At 36.5% G+C, this 19,286-nt stretch overlaps 1 protein-coding gene and 1 long non-coding RNA gene across 5 annotated transcripts; both read left to right on the top strand.

Moving 5' to 3' along the window:
- The first annotated feature begins 743 nt into the window (after positions 1-743).
- On the top strand, positions 744-17,484 carry LOC113052339 (TIMELESS-interacting protein). Of its 4 annotated transcripts, XM_026216797.1 has the most exons (12): positions 744-832; positions 1,747-2,122; positions 2,366-2,562; positions 2,679-2,812; positions 2,925-3,006; positions 13,990-14,126; positions 14,282-14,375; positions 15,287-15,362; positions 15,529-15,651; positions 16,207-16,261; positions 16,348-16,527; positions 16,704-17,484. In XM_026216797.1, the coding sequence occupies exons 5-12, from the start codon at positions 2,996-2,998 to the stop codon at positions 16,925-16,927; spliced, it is 900 nt and encodes a 299-aa protein (XP_026072582.1). In that variant the 5' UTR covers positions 744-832; positions 1,747-2,122; positions 2,366-2,562; positions 2,679-2,812; positions 2,925-2,995; the 3' UTR covers positions 16,928-17,484. The 4 variants fall into 4 exon arrangements, with proteins under 4 accessions (XP_026072582.1, XP_026072581.1, XP_026072580.1 ...); XM_026216796.1 differs by lacking the exon at positions 744-832 and having other exon boundaries at positions 1,576-2,122; XM_026216795.1 differs by lacking the exons at positions 744-832; positions 1,747-2,122 and having other exon boundaries at positions 2,175-2,562.
- On the top strand, positions 9,658-12,776 carry LOC113052342 (uncharacterized). Its single transcript, XR_003277021.1, has 5 exons — positions 9,658-9,690; positions 11,620-11,729; positions 11,875-11,938; positions 12,111-12,157; positions 12,314-12,776. It is a non-coding gene; the product is annotated as an uncharacterized LOC113052342 (long non-coding RNA).
- Positions 17,485-19,286: the final 1,802 nt, after the last annotated feature.

Raw genomic sequence — 19,286 nt, 5'->3', positions numbered from 1 at the left:
AGTCAAAACACACAGGATATATAGTATGACATATGCTAGGATACCTACAACATTAGGCCTACATTATCTTCAATTTAGTAGTGCTTACCTAAAAATATTAATAAATATATCAGTTTGCAACACTGGCAGCATCAGAATATTTTTTGAAATGCACTCATATTTTTAATGATATTTCCTCATTTTGTATTAAACTCAATGATTCAACTGAACCTCTTTGGTGTCAATGTACTTTTCCACAAGGGCCTAAAGCAAGTTGGAGGAGTTTCCCAGAGTTTTCACTGTAACACTGCTGAAGATCGAGGGTCACACTTGGATAGAGGCTGTTTCATGAGGAAGTAACTAGGGATTTAAACTCTCGGTGATACTGTGTGAACGAAACCAAACCAGACTGAGATAATAACTGCCACGAAGGTGTGCAGCACTCTGAGGTGTGTGTTTGTTTGGCCCTCTGTCACGTACTGAAATTATGTAACACAAAGACTGTGAAGTTTGGCTCATGGATTACAGCAAAGACAATCACTGAAAGAACAGGAAAAGAGGGCAAACAGCTTTTGCAGTACAACCAATGTGTGGTGTTTAAAAATGTAAATGTACATTCCATATAAACACATTGAGAGAAAGAGGGATTCAAATTCTAATTGTTAAAACATGACTTGTGTGTTGCCGTGTGGATGTATATATGTTTTTTTTTTTTTTTTTGTGGGATTGAACTCAAGCAAGAGGAATGCTGTGTATGGGTGGTCAGTAAGTTTACCATTTCATCTGTGACCAACTGGCTTACTGGAAAGAAACATAGGACCCTTCCCATTCAACTGGCCATGCCACCTTCAAGGTCAGACTATGACTGTTTGTGTGTGTGGCAGAGAGGGAAAAAAGGTTTTGTGATGGACTTCCTGCCCTGAGCAAAAAAAAAAACATACTGTGTATGCATTCTTATTTCTTCTGTTTAAATCACAGGCTTTTATTGTAAGAGCAAAACAGCTGTATTTGCCTATAATTTTCTATTGCTTACACATACACTGCTGTTCAAAGGTTTGAAGTTGGTAGAAGTTGGTAGTCTCTTATACACACCAAGACTGCATTTATTTGATCAGAAATACAGTAAAACAGTAATATTGTGAAATATTATTACAGTTTAAAATAACTTTCTTCTATTTTAATATTTGAACTGTAATTTATACCATGATCATTTTTTTCAGGATCCTTTAATAAATAGAAAGTTCAAAATAAAAGCCTTTACTTGAAATAGCAATATTTTGTGAGACCAACAAAACGGAAGTTCATATTCGTATATCTCAGCATTATTTCAAGTTGTTTTCTGCCATTCACTTAGGTAAGATATTCATTTTACAAATGTAACAATATTTATTGTATTATATTATTTCACTAGAGTCCTGTCTCACTGTAAATAATTAGATTTTTTATTTGATTTTAATTTTTTATAACTCCAAATCCCAGGGCAACATTTTCATGTACCAAGATAGTATAAGTGCAACAGTAACTGCAGCAACAGCAGTGATAACAGTGATAAAATCAGCACTAATAGCTGTAATACTAGTTTTACAGAATAAATAAAATGCCAGTGGTTAACATAATGGTTGTCAAACATTTGTTTATAATCACAGAAACCTCTTTTCACTCTTGGCTCTCTCATTCCCTGTACTTCCTTCTCTGTGAGACATGATCCTAAACCAGTGTGCGTTCTTTCTACCCCTCTGCTGTGTCTACTCTGGTGAGTACCTCCAGGCTGCTGTGGTGAGCGACCGTGAGAGAGATCGGCACGACATGGCCACAGCAACTGCTACTCCCACGACCCACAGAAATACCTCACCGGCCTTTAGAGAGCACGACAGCGTGACTGTCAGTCCAACACAGAGCTCAAGCCAGTGTGAATTCCTCAGCGTTTGCTCAAATATACACAGATGAGCTCCACAGCTGCTCTTTAAAGGATTCAGATCATAGAAGAGAGGGCAAAGCTGTGAGATCACAGCTCCTATTAGCATCCCGTGTCTAATGATGCATCCCATCAGGGCAGGACGAAACAGTGCTGTAATATCCTGGGAACAATCCTGGAGCTGTGCTAAAAGACTATCTTAAGATGGTGGTGGCTGTGACATGCCAGGTAACATTATACCAGACGGTCTGACGTTGCAGAAACGCCAATGCGCGTGATGTGTTTCACCACTAGAGGACAACACAACACTCATTCTTGCATCTGAAACTCTCCCGAACCGTTGGGAGAACTTTTCATCTTTAAGATACCTGATGAATTATGTAGTTCCTGTTCGATAACTTAAGCACAAACAACACTATTTGTCTTTTTCATCAGTTTATTACTAAAATAGTGCCTCTGTTTCACTCACAGCTGGTGTACTGTTTGTCCAAAGAGCTGACAGATGTGGAGATTTTTCTAGCTGAAGCAGACACGGCGAATTGAGCCAATGGTGCTGTTTTGGGCACCCCAGTCCGAGAAGCTGTTGTAGTCCTTCTTCTCCAGGATGTAATGGGCTCCTCTGTAGTTAGGCTCCTGGTACACCACCCAGCTGTGGTCAGGAGAGAGAGGTGGGAAATGTGACTGATGTATTTTTGCTAAAATATGCACACAACACTGAATAAATAGCTCAGTATTTTAACCTAAGTGAAACTGTACTCACGTTCCGCCCGTTACTCTGATGGAGGACACTCTGTTAAGGCTGTAACGGCTCATCAGGTTGGGGATGTCATCATGAAGCTCTGTCTTCTTGCCTGAGAAACCTGCCCGCTCAAACAGCTGAGCAGGAGGAGGGTTATTGTCCTAGACCACGAAATACAGGTAAACAAACAATTTTTGCATTCATGATTTTGGACCATTATATGTTTCTTTTCTTTTTTTTACAACCAGTGGAAATTCCATTTGTAAAATGTGTGTCTCACTTGTTTCACAGCACGAACAGAGGAGATGTGGTCCCCCTGAGCACACCACCTATCAGTGCAGTTGTACTCCCCCCTGTCAAACATGTCCCACAGGTACTGACGTCCTCGGAAGTTCTCATGTTCATATGCCACCCATCTACACAAGAGCACATATCACAGTTGAAATGCAAAACATATCTAAATGGGCTTTATTTGGCAAAATGGAATTACATTTAACAAAACAAAAATGTTTTAATTTAGCTATAAAAATATTGACTGACTCACAATGTGGAGTAATCAGTAATCCTGCATTTATAAATGTTAATATAAGGTCTCGTGATACAAAACTACCATGTACTCACGCTCCACTCTCCACCTGGACAGAGTTGCATCTGTCAGGAAAATTTTTTTCACTCAACTTCTGACAGTCAGAGGTCAGGTCCAGTCGCCGACCTGCAAAGTTCCTCTGCTCGAAAAGGGTCACCTGGAAAACACACAAACTAATGTTAAAAAAAAAACAAAAAAACACATGCACATTCATTTTCTAAGCACAATATGATGATGCATAATTGTGGGACAATACGGAAACCCTGAAGTAAAATCGAACTAATTTTTCAGCAAATTTTCCTTTATTTTTTCTTTTTCTTTTTCTTTTACACCACTAAAACAGCATAAGAAGAAATAAACAGAGTAGCAAACAGAACATTCCCTACTGACATATTATTCATCAGCATCAAACTCAATGCTGAGTCACTATTAAGGAATAAATTATCAAAAAGAAACTCTTACCCTCCCACTGGACCCGTAGAAGGCACGTTGGAGCACAGACCCCAGCTTGCTAGGGGAAAAAGTCAAATACTCTTAGCACATTTTCAAACATAAACATCAACAATCAAACTATTTCTATCAAATCTGAAAGAAGTGAGCTTTTTGATATTCTTTATAAATGGTTTATTTTCTTTCCAAATGTTTATGATATAACATTTAAATTATAGTTACATTTTATTTGTTCCATAGCAAGGCAAATATATATTTGTGTAAATGTATGTGTGGAACAATTCAGTTTTCCATTTAAAGCATAGCAGTATGTTATTTCAGGGCTGTCTAAATGGTATGGTTGGAACTATATATTTACTACAGTATCTTTTGCAAATCTGTAATGATTCATGGATGCTGGTCTGCCTTTTTCTGCAGTGATTAATACAGTCCTCTTGGGAGGTGCAGATCTGATTGAAACTCGAACATTTGGTGTCCAAACACACCGCAAACATACCTGTTTTTTTTGGCTAGCTCGGGGACCTCAGTAAAGATGTTTATGTCAGCTCGTGGTGGCCACTAAGACGGTCCTTAAATACAGCAGGTACATAGAAACAGGGAGTGCTAGAAGGCTCATATTCTTTCTGCTGCTCTCTCTGTAGTCTGTCTGTGTATTGATATGCTAAACACACACAGCATGCTATGTTTTGTAAAAGCCTTAAGTTATTTGTGCATACAGAAACTCAAATGCACACATGTAAAGGCTTAAAGACACATCAGTAGAACATGCAAGAGAACACATGTAAACATGATAAACTAACATACATTTTCCTTCATACACACCTAAACACACGACACAGGAACATTTAGTAAAAGAGTGCAGTGTCAACACTTTCTGAAATGATTCAACATTCTTTTCAGTACATGTTTTACTTGTATTCATGTTACCAGCAAGTAACCACACATATGTATTGTAGAGATCGATCCAACCATGATTTTCTATAATATTGATCTATATTTATTATCCTAGTTCAGTTGGAATTGGATTCTACTTTTATATATTACATTCTGCACTCTATAAAATAACATGCATTATAAAAAAAATTACTAACTCATCACCTAACAGCTAAACAACCAATTCTTATTTTATTAGTTTTTGCTGACTTATTTATTAACATACATCCTTTATTAAAAAACAGAATTGGTTCAGAAATGCTGGCTGAAATCCAAACATTTTCCCCTTTTTCATAGCATACATTTGTATTTCCCCCTTGAGGCGCCAAAATGCAAGTTTATCACCCACACCAGCATCAACTTTTGCTTACAGAGTCAAATGTTCGGTTCTATAAAAGGTGTCAGGAGCAGCACTTTTCCCCTCTCAACCCACTGAATTTGAATAGTGGGTATTTGAGCCTGTGTGTGGCTCCTGAATGGAGCTCAGATCTACTCGACGCTTCCCTGCTGTTTTGTGCTCACGGGCACACAGGCACTGGCCAGCTTTGTGAGGGTGAATGAGGTTTAATGAGCGTTTTAATCATCATCTCATCCTCTCTCCTTCAGATACAAACTTATATCTCCTCTCTTCTGGATAAAACCTACTGAGATGTCTTTCGTATTAGCAGCTCTTGACAAACTGACTTACTTTTTGTCACTGATAGCCTTTTGTGTCAGTTTGTCTTATAGCTGGCTGAAATGAGAGTAAATTCGTCTGATCTTATTCAGGTTTGGGCAGTTACGGCTGATTGCACATGGACTGTGACAGCTTTGGGATGCATCATTGATATGCCTCAGCTTTGAATGCTTTGAAAGCTGACCACTCTGAGGAAGGTTTTTTTTTTTTTTGGAAAAACTGACCTGAAGTGTCTCAATATATGCATATTTAAGAATTGAGGATGCTACAGTGTGCTGAGGATATGCCACATTCTTCTCTTGGCAATGCACATTTTTGAAAGTGAAGACTTTGACTGGACCAAGAACAAAGTGGGATCATTTCAGTATGGCACATTTCCTTCAGGTAAAGCATTACTCATGACAGTAAATAACACTTTTACAAACAACAGCAAATAGAAGTGCGTTCTTTAACAGCAAATATGAAAATATAAAGAATAATATATTGATTCAGTAATATATAAGCTGATATATAATGTAGAATATACAAAATATGTAAAGTATAAAACAAGTAAATAACACTGTAAATAATAAACCTGTCTTACTCAGTCATTCAAAAATGAAAAACTGTCATCTCACCCTCAAGCTGTCACAAACCTGTATGAATTTATTTTCTTCTGCTGAACACAAAATAAAATATTTCAAAGAATGTCAGTAGCATTTGATATTATTTTAGATAAATTATTCATTTTCAGGATTCTATATAATTAATGCATTTACAAACACATATACACAAGAGTTTTATATATATATATATATATATATATATATATATATATATATATATATATATATATATATATATATATATATATATATATATATATATATATATATATAGCAAAGTGTGTATGCATAAATTTTCAGGATTATCTTGGGGCGCTGGCAGCTCGTCATATCAAACAGAAGGAGCATGGGATGTGTTTTCTCACAAAAGAGAGAAAATTCACCTGAATGACAATGGTGACTCTTCCTGTGAAGGCTATTATAAAATAAGGTGCTATGATTTCTTGATCAGAAATGCGTAATGGTGTATGTACATAGATGCTTTGGTTCTAAGACAATTTTTTAAATGTATGTTTTAGGATGATATTGCATTGATGAAAGACCTGAAGCTGAACCACTATCTCTTTTCCATCTCCTGGCCAAGGATTCTGCCCAGCGGCATTAAAAGTCATTCAAATTATTTCTGCCAAATATATATAAATAATATATATAAAGTAATTACCAAAAGTTTTTCTGATTGCTTTTTTTTTTTTAGATGACTACATCAATGAGAAAGGGATAGAGCACTATGATAACCTAATTAATATGCTTCTGGAGAACAGAATGACACCAATTGTTACGCTCTACCTCAGGTAAAACAAAATCAGCACACAGGCAGACAATGACTGCGTCTGAAATCACATACTGTACCTACTGTCCAGTAGATTCTACATTTGGTTTAAAACTGACTTCATGACCTTTAAAAAATTATGTTCTACATAGAATGAATATGAGAAGTATGAATGAAATTTGGACATACTACATCCACCCATGTTGTCCCTGTCACTGCTTCACTCCTCTCCCGTGGCATTATAGGATATTAAAGTGTCCACTGGATGCACAAATTAGAATCTAGTCAGAAGTAGTAGGTTATTCAGGATCTTGTCACCTACTTTTTATGAATTCAAGTAGTATGAATTCAGATATACTGATCTTGTGTAGAGTTTTTACCTATTTACCAGATGCAGCAAATTCTCTTTCAAAAGTATTATAAGTATATAAGTATGTTGGAGTACATATAATGTATACATGTATATATGTTTAAAAAGAGTCTACATAAAATTGATCTAACTTTAAAAAAATAATTTCTGTGCCTTTGCAGGTTCTGGAGGAGAAATATGGAGGTTTGCAAAATGCCAGTATGGTCAACTTCTTCAACGTTTTTGCCAACCTGTGCTTTGAGAGATTTGGCAATAGAGTCAAATACTGGATCACCTTCAACAATCCTTGGGTGAGGATTGTAAGCATCAACTATTACAATTCTGGCTTCATTTACAATTCTAAAAATTCATATTCATGCAGTTCTTTTGCTAGAAATTCCACAATAATAAATGCAATCTCACAGTTACTTTGACGTACATGAGAATAATCAGTTTATTATCTGGTTCAAAGTCCACTCTTACACCCTTCCATATTCCCAGTCTGTTGCAGTGGAGGGCTATGAGACTGGAGAACATGCTCCTGGTCTGAAGATGAGGGGTATCGGTGCCTATAATGCTGCCCACAACATCATTAAGGTGATTAAATCCACTGCAGTCCACTGTGGTCTAATGACTATAATAATTGAGCTACAGAAACAATCATTACGCTAAATTAGCAATGCAATGTTCTTATTATGGGCAGTGGAGAAAAAAAATGCAAATAAGTACGCATTTAGGGATAAAAAAAAAACTATTCCGAGAATATTATTGACTATTTAAATTACTGTTTCTGATAAAAATTCACAGGCAGTCAAATGAAGCTCTTTTTTATCCTCTGCTGCACTGACAGGCTCATGCTAAGATCTGGCACACATACGATGCCCAGTGGCATAACAAACAGAAAGGTAGACAAATTTCAGATATTGAAATCCACTTTTACCCTTTCAAGGCACAAAGGTCCAAACTGGAAGTGTTTCTACCATTTTAGGAATGGTGGGCCTCTCCCTGTCAGCTGACTGGGGAGAACCAGTGGACATCAGCAATCAGCGCGATATAGAAGCTGCTGAAAGATATGTCCAGTTCTACTTGAGTTAGTTTGCCACACCACTTTTCTATGGAGACTATCCTCAAATAATGAAAGACTACATAGGCAAGCAAACCATAAATAAATAAAAAATATATATATATATACAGGTAGGCTTATTTAGCTGATGATAATTTACAATTATTACATAAGTTTTTCTGTGATTCATTTCTGCAAGTAGGAAGAGTGCCCAGCAGGGCCTGAGTAGCTCTCGTCTGCCTACTATCAGCCCTCATGAGAAAAGTTTTGTCGAAGACACTTGTGACTTCCTGGGCATCAGTCACTTCACTACGTGCTATATCACACAAAAGAACTTGCCTTCCAACCGTGGAAAAAGCTACTTCACTGACTGTGACTGGCTGAGCTGGTAGACCCACAGTGGCCTGATCAAATCTTTTTATTCTTAGACACAGTATGGACACCCCACTATATACGTGACAGGAAATGGTGTATCAGAGAAGATGATGTGCACGGAGCTGTGTGATGACTGATGACTGGAGACTGTAGTACTTGAGGGATTACATCGATGAAATGCTCAAAGGTCAGAATCAATATAGAAATTTATGCTTTCTATGTTTAAATGGTTTTGGGTTCTCAACAAGGAGGCCAGAACAAGCTTATCTATCTATCTATCTATCTATCTATCTATCTATCTATCTATCTATCTATCTATCTATCTATCTATCTATCTATCTATCTATCTATCTATCTATCTATCTATCTATCTATCTATCTATCTATCTGACTGTTTCTATCTATCTATCTGACTGTTTCTATCTATCTATCTATCTATCTATCTATCTATCTATCTATCTATCTATCTATCTATCTATCTATCTGACTGTTTCTATCTATCTATCTATCTATCTATCTATCTATCTATCTGACTGTTTCTATCTATCTATCTGTTTCTATCTATATATCTATCTATCTGACTGTTTCTATCTATCTATCTATCTGACTGTTTCTATCTATCTATCTATCTATCTATCTGACTGTTTCTATCTATCTATCTATCTGACTGTTTCTATCTATCTATCTATCTATCTATCTATCTATCTATCTATCTATCTATCTGACTGTTTCTATCTATATATCTATCTATCTGACTGTTTCTATCTATCTATCTATCTGACTGTTTCTATCTATCTATCTATCTATCTATCTGACTGTTTCTATCTATCTATCTATCTGACTGTTTCTATCTATCTATCTATCTATATATATATATATATCTGACTGTTTCTATCTATCTATCTATCTATCTATCTATCTATCTATCTATCTATCTATCTATCTATCTATCTATCCTTCGGATGAGACGTTAAACCTAGGTCCTGATTCTCTGTGGTCATTAAAAATCCCAGGATGTCTTTCGGAAAGAGTAGAGGTGTGACCTCGGCATCCTGGCTCAATTCGCCCATTGGCCTCTGACCATCATGGCCTCCTAACAATCCCCATATCTGCTGATTGGCTTCATCACTCCGTCCCCTCTCCATCAGTAAGCTGGTGTGTGGTGGGCGTTCTGGCACACTATGGCTGCCGTTGCATCATCCAGGTGGATGCTGCACACTGGTGGTGGATGAGGAGATACCCCCTGACTATGTAAGTGTCTAGAAAAGCGCTATATAAATGTAAGGAATTATTAATTATTAATTATCTATCTATCTATACACACACACACACACACACACTCAGTGGCCACTTTATTAGGTACACCTGTTGATTTCAGAGTTCAGAGGAGAATGAGCAGACTGATTAGAGATGATAGAAACCAAGGTATGCTGAATACCATCTCTGGTGGGCTACAGCAGCAGAAGACCACGCTGGGTCCCGCTCCTGTCAGCTAAGAACAGGAAACAAAGGCTACAATTCACACAGGCCCACCAAAACTGGACAATAGAACATTGGAAAAACGTTGGTCTGACTCTCGATTTCTGTTGCAACATTCAGATGGTTTCGTTAGAATTTGGCATAAATTTTAAATGCCACAGCCTACCTGAGTATTGTTGCTGACCATGCCCATCACTTTATGCCAGTTAACATTTTCCGATGGTTACTTCCAGCAGGACAATGCACCATGTCACAAAGCTCAAATAATCTCTGACTGGTTTCTTGAACATGACAATGAATTGATTTTACTCAAATTGCCTCCACAGTCACCATATCTCAATCCAATCGAGCACCTTTGAGATGTGGTGGAACGGGATATTTGCATCATGGAAATTGCAGCCGACAAATCTGCAGTAAGTAAATGATGCTATCATGTCAATATGGCCCAAAATCTCTGTTTCCAACACATTATTGAATCTATGCCACAAAGAATTAATGCAGTTCTGAAGGCAAAAAGGGGTTCCCAACCCAGTACTAGCAAGGTGTACCTAATAAAGTGGCCAGTGTGTGTATGTGTAAACAGTACAGACCAAAAGTTTGGACACACCTTCTCATTCAAAGAGTTTTCTTTATTTTCATGAATATGAACATTGTAGATTCACACTGAAGGCATCAAAACTATGAAAGAACACATGTGGAATTATATATGGAATTATATACATAACAAAAAAGTGTGAAACAACTGAAAATATGTCATATTGTAGGTTCTTCAAAGTAGCCACCTTTTGCTTTGATTACTGCTTTGAACACTCTTGGCATTCTCTTGATGAGCTTCAAGAGGTAGTCACCTGAAATGGTCTTCCAAAAGTCTTGAAGGAGTTCCCCGAGAGATGCTTAGCACTTGTTGGCCCTTTTGCCTTCTGTCTGTGGTCCAGCTCACCCCTAAACCATCTCGACTGTGTTCAGGTCCGGTGACTGTGGAGGCCGGTCATCTGGCGCAGCACCCCATCACTCTTCTTCTTGGTCAAATAGCTCTTGATGCCTTCAGCGTGACAATTTTATAGTCATCAAAATAAAGAAAACTCTTTGAATGAGAAGGTGTGTCCAAACTTTTGGTCTGTACTGTATATCAGTATATAAAATGTCATTAAGATGCCATAAATACAAAAAGGAATCATAATGAAATTATCAAATTTAACTCATAGTTATTTTCTCCCCTCAAATACATTTTTATAAATAAAAAAAACTGAATCTTATAGAATCATGTTTGATTCATTTCAACACTCTCTGTTTCTGTTAATAAAAACATTTGAAAACAGTCATCATTGTCATATAAATGCATATAAATGTCATTGAATTATCAGAGGAAATCTCTTAACCATTATAATGGTTATGAATGGACTATGAATATTGAGTTGGCAAATGGGAGGGATTTTAATCAAAAACATTGAGAACCAATGTCTTAGAACAGACAGGATAAATTGAGCAATTCCAACTGATTCATAAAAAAATTCTGAACATGCAAATCAAAATTTATGGAAACTTGATTACAGACTGACTGATATTTATAAAAATTAAAAAGGCTTCCTTCCAAGCACAAAAGTTCTAGCTCCAAATCATAATTCTCTTCATACGTTGATAAATAAAGTCTATATAACGACTTAAAAGAACCTTTTTGTTTGCTTGTTTTTTTTCATTCAGCGGTTAAAGATGGAGTGAATGTGAAAGGCTACACAGCTTGGTCATTGCTTGACAAGTTTGAATGGGACGAGGGCTAGTCCGAAAGATTTGGCCTGTACTATGTGGACTTTGTACGTGGAAATAACTTTTTATTTCATCTTTTGCGTCAAAGAGTACAAGTTATTTTTGTGCAACCTGTGATAAATATATATGATGTCTTTATAATATGTCCCAGTTTACATCTTATGAATTTAAGTTGGATAATGTTTACCACAGATTGAAAGCTGGAAAAGAAAGGCACTGGAAACATGCACCTCAAGCAAACAGCTCCTTGCGGCAGGTTAGTGTAACTGTTGCTGACTTCTCTCCCATGATGAGCAGCACAGGCAGAAGTGATCTAGCTGGGGCGAAGAAAAGGAAATTCTGTCACAAATGACATTTTCTATTTATTGCCAAGCATAAAATTATATGGTAACTTTCTAACAGGAATTATCTTTTGTTTGCCCTTTCAGCTAGAAGAAAATCCAAGGAAAATAAGGAACATGCAGATATGCCAAAGGTTTGGCCTGTGCATGATGAAGTTTAGGTTCAGAGCTCAGGATGTCATGTTTCATGTTTTCTGTTCAGTGCTAGTGCTATTTTCAAATACCTTTATGTTTTCACTGAATGCATCTTTTATTAGTTGTCACTGACTCACCTTTATTTTTTTCTCCAGATCCACATATCAGCCACATGAAGATGGTCATTCTCCTCACTGCAGTCTCTCATGTTCCTGCTTAGAGCACGAATATAAAAACAGACTGCTTTACATTTACACAACTATATATATTTTTTCACATCGCATGTGTCCGAAAATTTCTTTTTTATTAATTATTATTAATAATGATGACATGCTGAGACTTGTTTACAATGTAATGTCAAATAAAACGGTCCACAAACGTACATCTGTGTTCATGAATTGTTGGACCATCCAAACATCTCTCAACAAATTACTCAGAGGTTCAGTTGAGGTTTGGATGTTTGATTATGAGGTGAGAAAAACAAAGCTTCTTTTTGAAAACCCTATTAACAATGGCATATGTGGCAAACAGACAATCAAATAAATATTATAATAAATGTGTTTGTGAAACCTTTTGGGACTTACAATACAATACTCAACGTTATATACATACATACATACATTACAGAATAAGATCCACTTGTATGAGAACTGTGCTTCTTAATAAAGTTTGAAAGCCTGCGTTATATCTGTTTTGTTATATCAATGCGTCTACCTCGGTAACGCTAGCAAAACTGTCCGTTATATTTTGTCGCGCTCCATGCCGGTAGACGTCGCTGTTCTCATCCGCCATACGGACAGCGACGCGACTGAACCACTGACGCTCGCCGTAGCGGGGATTTGATTGGCTGAGCGGAAAGCCGCGGTAGAAACTTTAGCTCTGTGCTGTTGATCTCTCGTGCTTTGGTTGGTGTTGAAGTTTCGTCTTTTGACAACACATATTCAGTAAGTTCGATGGACCGCATTGATATTCAGCTTTTCACTAAAATTACAGTGTCATCGGTTGAGTTTAACGTCCAGACATGGGTGAAACCGAGGGGCGATGTGCGGGATTGACATAGTCTGGCGCCAAACTGCTGTGACAGTACCAATACAACTCTCCTTAACGATTAATATCCGTTCAATTCGATAACCAAACTATGATTGTATGGGTGCTAATACTAGGGTGACCTCCCATAATTAAATTATGTGAATTTTGTACCGTTTATGTACTTTTCCGACAATTATGAGGCAATGACATTGTTTGGACGAAAACAGCGTGCAACGGGTAACGTAACTTACGCGACCTTCTTCTCAAACATGCAAAAATGTGTTTCTTTTTAGCATTGAAGTTATTGTTCAACAGTTTAAGAGACTAAAACGCTTATCTGCGACAGTACAAAGACATGAATAAAATAAATGCTGAGGCAATTTATGATTGACTTCTGTTTGTAAACAAGTCGCTTTACAGAAGAAAGATAGCAGGTTGTTTTTTAAAACTGTAATTTAACTTTACATTAAAATATTACTAATGCCAAATAATTTACAAAGTACCGGATTTATTTGAAATAGTATAAATACATTTATTTTTATCATTTAAAAAATATATTTTAATAAGATTTTAATATGAAATGATGTTTAATATTTGACCGCGGATCCCGGGAAAACCTAGAGTTTAGACGACGATGATAACTGCTGTTTGTGTATTTTGTCACTGATCATATGGATACTGTTAAACTGTAGGTCTTCGTGTTCAGAAACAGCCAGGGAACTTAATTTATGTCAACAGCACTGAAAGTAGAATGAAATTGTATTTATGTTGTAGGATTGATTAAATGCTCCTGTCTCTACAGGATCCCATGCACAATGCTTGATCCGTTTGACATCCCAGATTATGAGCACACAGAGGATGAGAGGTTCCCTCCTCTCCCCCCTCCATCATCGCCTGGTCAGAGAGACATCGAGGAGGATCCTTTTGGCAATGGAGAAGGTCTGTTTTTCAAAAATCTTGAGCTGTGAGCTGTTCCAATTCCTCGTCCTGCTGTCTCATGCTGCTTAATCAGTGCTGTTAATACTGTACATAGAAGAATCTTCTGTGGAGTTATATCTCACATTGGGATCAAACCCTTACTGTTTCATGTTTAGGTGAGGAGGAAGGAGAAGTGTCAAAACTCGCAGAAGTGCCAGTGGCAAAAAGACGAACAGTGCAGAGGCCTCGGCCTAAACTGGATGCAAACAGGTACAGGACCAGATGGTAGTTAATTGATAATTAATAAAATAATAATTAGTTTGTTTTAGCGGACAGACTATGATTGAGTTAACGTCCTATTTTACCTGCGTACATACAGTTTACTCCCATAAAGCAATATATACTATACAGCAATTATTGGCTGCATGATTGTTTATATTAACTATATTATTGCACAGTTGTGTATATAAAGTTGGATATATATATATAATATCCAAATTTATCTATCTGCATACTAGGGTTATGCAGAACAATTAATCGATCGTCGATTAATCCTTGACCAGAGACGCAATCGATTAAAGCTATCGATGGTCAATTAACCAGTTTAATTTTGGGTTGAGTGCAGCCAATGGCCAAAACATGTGCGAGCAGCTGTGATGGAATATAAATGCATCATCATTCATTCTTAATGTACAACTTAAGCTTTTAATGTGATTGAAACTTTAAAAGTACATTAAAATAGAAACCACACAAAGTTCTTCAACATCCTTGTCTTGCCGGTGACTGCCTGCTGCTGCAATAGACACATTTTACTGCATTAAGGTTAACGATTAATCTATTAATTGATGATTAAACAACGATCGAGCATGGAAATGTTTGAAAATTACATCCCTACTGCATTCATATAGTACATGCAAGAAAAGTGGTATATTATCTATATTATCACCCAGCTCTTTATATAGCTCTAATATGCTATATAGCATGTTTAAACTGCTGTATTACTTGCTTCGTCACAATTTAAATTTTATTACCAAGTAATTACGATATTATAAACATTAGCCTCATGATTATAACTGCTTTGAAACAGTGTTTATTGTGAGAAGTGCTATAAATAAATTTGACTCGTCTTGAGTCTTCTCCAGTGTGTAAAGTTCACCTCTTCCATCTCTTCTCTCCTTTAGGTTGATTTCTGAGAAGGGTCTTCCAGCTTTGCGTACTTTATTTGATGATGTTAAGTTCAAAGGCAAAGGGCACGAGGTAATGGCTCATTTTTTACTTTTTGTGCGAAATATTGAAATACTCCTGAATTCATTGCTATTTGATTATAGATTCTGTTGTTCCAGCATTTATTTATATAAATGAATCGATGTGATCTATAAATATAGTTGTCAGTGCTCACCCTCTTCATTCATTTCTGATCCAGGCAGAGAATCTGAAGCTCCTCTTGAAGAAGATGGAGAACTGGGCCCATCGCCTGTATCCTAAAATGCAGTTTGAGGAGTTCATTGATAAAGTGGAGAGTCTGGGAAATAAAAAAGAAGTTCAGGTAAGATGTCTGACATGAAAAATAAAATAAAAAATTCTTGAGGAAAATTCAAGATAAAATAGGTTGTTTTAAGGTTACTTAAATTAAAAGTTGTTATATTTTTCAGAGCGTTCTCTATGTTAAAATTGATGGCTTTCAACTACACTGTAATGTTGAACGGCTATAATTTATGGCTAAAATTGAGGTGGACATGCATTTAATAGACATCAATAGCAGTATTGGTCTCAAAAGTACTGGCCTTGGTTAATAATAAGCTACTTATTAAAGAAATGCCATTAAACATATTTAAACTAGTACACCACTAGTACATTTGGAACTAATCAGGTAGCCCTGTCGAAGGCTGTTGCGCCATGTATCAATTTTTTTTCTTGATGACCACCATGATTGCCATGTTTTTAACGTTAAATTTGTGCTTTAAGAACAAAACATAGGAACATAGGAAAGCACATTAAACCTCATTACCTCATTAAAAAACTCTCAGTTTGTGATATTGTACATCCTTCGTGGAAGTTGTCTGCATGTCTTTGTTAACACTGTCCTTTGTTTCTCCATTAGACCTGTCTGAAACGAATTCGATTGGACATGCCAATAACACATGAGGACTACGTTGGTAATGATATGTTTCAACTTTTGACTGTCTTACAGTACTATTGAATGCAGCAGGTACAAATTAATAGACTTTCTACTTCCCATCAGAGGAGGGTGAGGGTCGAGTACTGGAAGAGTCTGATCCAGCTGGAGAGGAAGGTTTCCCTGAAGATCCGTTTGTCCATTCTACTCCTGCTCCAGCCTCTCTCACTGAGGAACAGCAGCGGCGCATAGAGCTCAACAAACGGCTGGCTCTGGAGAGGAGACTTGCCAAGCAGAAACAGTTAGGTGTGTGGAGTCATTTAATCACCATCATCTGAGTGTTGTTGTTTTTTTGTGGTGTGTTATGATTCGAATGAAAGTTCTCTCATTTGTCTCTAGTCCTGGGTCCACTGTCATGCATATAGATTCAGCTGCTTCAATCTATTTTTTTATCACTATTTGATACACTCTTCTCCCCTCAGAATCCTCTCAGAATTCCATCCAGGATGCAGATGAACCATCAACCAGTATTTCAGGACAGTACCTCAGTCAAGAGAGTCAGGCCACTCTGGAGCAGAGCACCTCAGCACAAACGCCACTCAAACAGAAGTCAGCTGCTCCTCACAATTCCCCTTTATATGATAATGAGTGTGCTAGTCCGCTTCCGAATGGCATAGTTGATGATGATGATGATGATAGCAATTGAACCAATCCTCCCCTTTTGTACCAAGAGGACTAAGAATAAATTAAGAGTTTTTTGGGAAGGGCAACTTAAATCAGTTGGGGTTTTTCCACAATTAACCTTTATAAATTCTTCCCAGTCATATGCCGAACATCTTTTGCAGCTCATTGGCATTTTTTGAAATGCCAACCTAGGGCTTGATCACCACTTATCATCTTATACACACATTAATCTAGTTCAGCGTGCTTGCATTTTGTCATATCTTTTATCCTCTGTGAGGATTTTGAAATGTATTTGCTCATATTCAAAAGATTTCTTATCATTTTACTCTCAGATTCACAGTAAGATCAGTGTGAACCTGAGAATAAAATCACCACTTTCTGATTATTGGCTAGATATTATTATAATGTCCTAATGTTAGCACACAATACTACAGAGAGCTTTTAAGGTTGACCCATTCCCTATTTTTTTTTTTTTGAAAATGTCAGTTTGTCATCACCTTCTAATGTTTCTGTCAGTTACGTTTATCCCTGTTCTTTTATTTCAGTGTCAATTTTTCTGAATAAAAATGTAGAAAACCATTACGTGACATAATTTGTGTAGATGTATATTTTGAAGGACACAACTTTTACAATCTGATGAATCAATGTGAAACCGGGCCTAAGCATCAAATACTAATTGACTAAGGATCACACACTGCCATACTTGTAGGTCGTTCAGAACACAAAATAAATATGCACCTGGTTAGGAGGCACATGGGAAATTAAAATGTAACCGTTTTAGTTTTTTTGCTCAAGACTAATTCTGTGAAACTCTTTAATTTTAAATTGGGGCAAAAGTTGTGTAGTGTATTCCTGCCTTAAGTGGAGATGAGTATGTGTCTTGCACATTGATTCTGTAGCATCATAGAATAAAAAAAAATGTGGATCATAAAAACATTACATAAAAATAAATGTTATTTCTAAAAATATTAATATATTAATAAAAGCAATAACAGTGCAGACATCTGTGAAATCTATAAGCTTTCTTCAAACATTTCTTACAAACTTTTTTATTCCTTTTTTTTTTTTTTTTTTTTTTTTAGTTGACTCATGATGTCAGAGGATGTAACAGACACATATCTATGACAGTCCAAATAAAGGTGCCACAAACAATGTGACTTTTGCTGTTTGCTGAGAATGTACTTACTGTAACATGGTCAAAGCAGTAAAATGTATGAGATCCAGTGCCGGTACAAGTGCTGATCCTGTCAGGATATCTCTGCAATATCCCACTCGCACCTTCCATCTCCATCGACACTGACCACCTGACCCTCTCGATTCTCCCTTCAAACCATACCTGTGTGAATATATAAGTGTTACACCAGCTCAAAATCAATCATCATGTCCACATTATATGCAGGAGCTATTTTTAGAATATAGGATCTATTAACTTTCTATTCATCAAAGCCAGACAGCACAACTGTTTTCAACACTGGTAATAATAAGAAATGCTTCTTTAGAACCAAATCAGCATATTGGAATGATTTCTGAAGGATCATGTGACACTGAAGACTGGAGTAAAGACTGCTGGAAATTCTACTTTCCACAGAAGTAAATTACATTTTAAAATGTATTAAAATAGAAAGCATTATTTTAAATTTATACTATACAATATTACTGTTTTAATGTATTTTTTTATTAAAAAAGCAGCCTTGGTGAACATAAGAGTGTGCATAGTAGTGTACACTTCTCATTTTCTTTGGTCCAAACACTAAATAATATTCCATAAGAAGGTCATCAAAGTGCATTAGTCATTGGCTGGGTGGCCATGATGTTTCTCATTATCATGTTCACCAGGGGTTCCTGAGGATCCTCAGCCAGAGCTCTGTTTGACCTAGTTTAAGCAACGCAGACACGCATAATTATACATGCATGTATCTATCTATCTCTGATCATACTGATAATATGATAATTCTATTGTATTTATTTATTTTGGTTCTGTCTTTATTTAGACACACAATACTGTTATTCAGTACTTTCATTCAGCAAGAATGAATTTAACTAACCAAAAGTAAGAGTTAAGGCGTTTAAAATGTAAAAAAATATTTCTCTTTTCAAATAAACGCAGGATGATTTAGTGGTCTTTTGGCATCTCCCTGTGGCCCTGTGTGGTATCACATCTTCATTTGCAATAATTTGTATTAAAAACAAAAATATTTTTAAACAAATATTTTTTTCCTTGCATGGCTTTGGTTGTTGCACTATATACATATATTGTAAGTTATAAAAATTAAAAGTTTTTTATACTATTGCAAATAAGTACAAAATAATGGTGTGGAGGGGTATAGGCAGGCACCATTATGTCAGTTGTGTATTAAGTGTCAAAGGGAGACCCAAAGACT

This window comes from Carassius auratus, chromosome 32, assembly GCF_003368295.1.
Source record: "Carassius auratus strain Wakin chromosome 32, ASM336829v1, whole genome shotgun sequence".
Lineage (NCBI taxonomy): Eukaryota > Metazoa > Chordata > Actinopteri > Cypriniformes > Cyprinidae > Carassius > Carassius auratus.
Note: the sequence above shows the minus strand (reverse complement) of the source record. Positions and strands in the feature narration are given on the sequence as shown.

Excerpts from the sequence above, each read along its gene's own strand:
- LOC113052339 (XM_026216797.1), top strand. Across the intron at positions 15,363-15,528 it reads TCAAAGGCAAAGGGCACGAG|GCAGAGAATCTGAAGCTCCT; the intron begins GTAATGGCTCAT and ends TTTCTGATCCAG. Across the intron at positions 16,262-16,347 it reads AACACATGAGGACTACGTTG|AGGAGGGTGAGGGTCGAGTA; the intron begins GTAATGATATGT and ends ACTTCCCATCAG.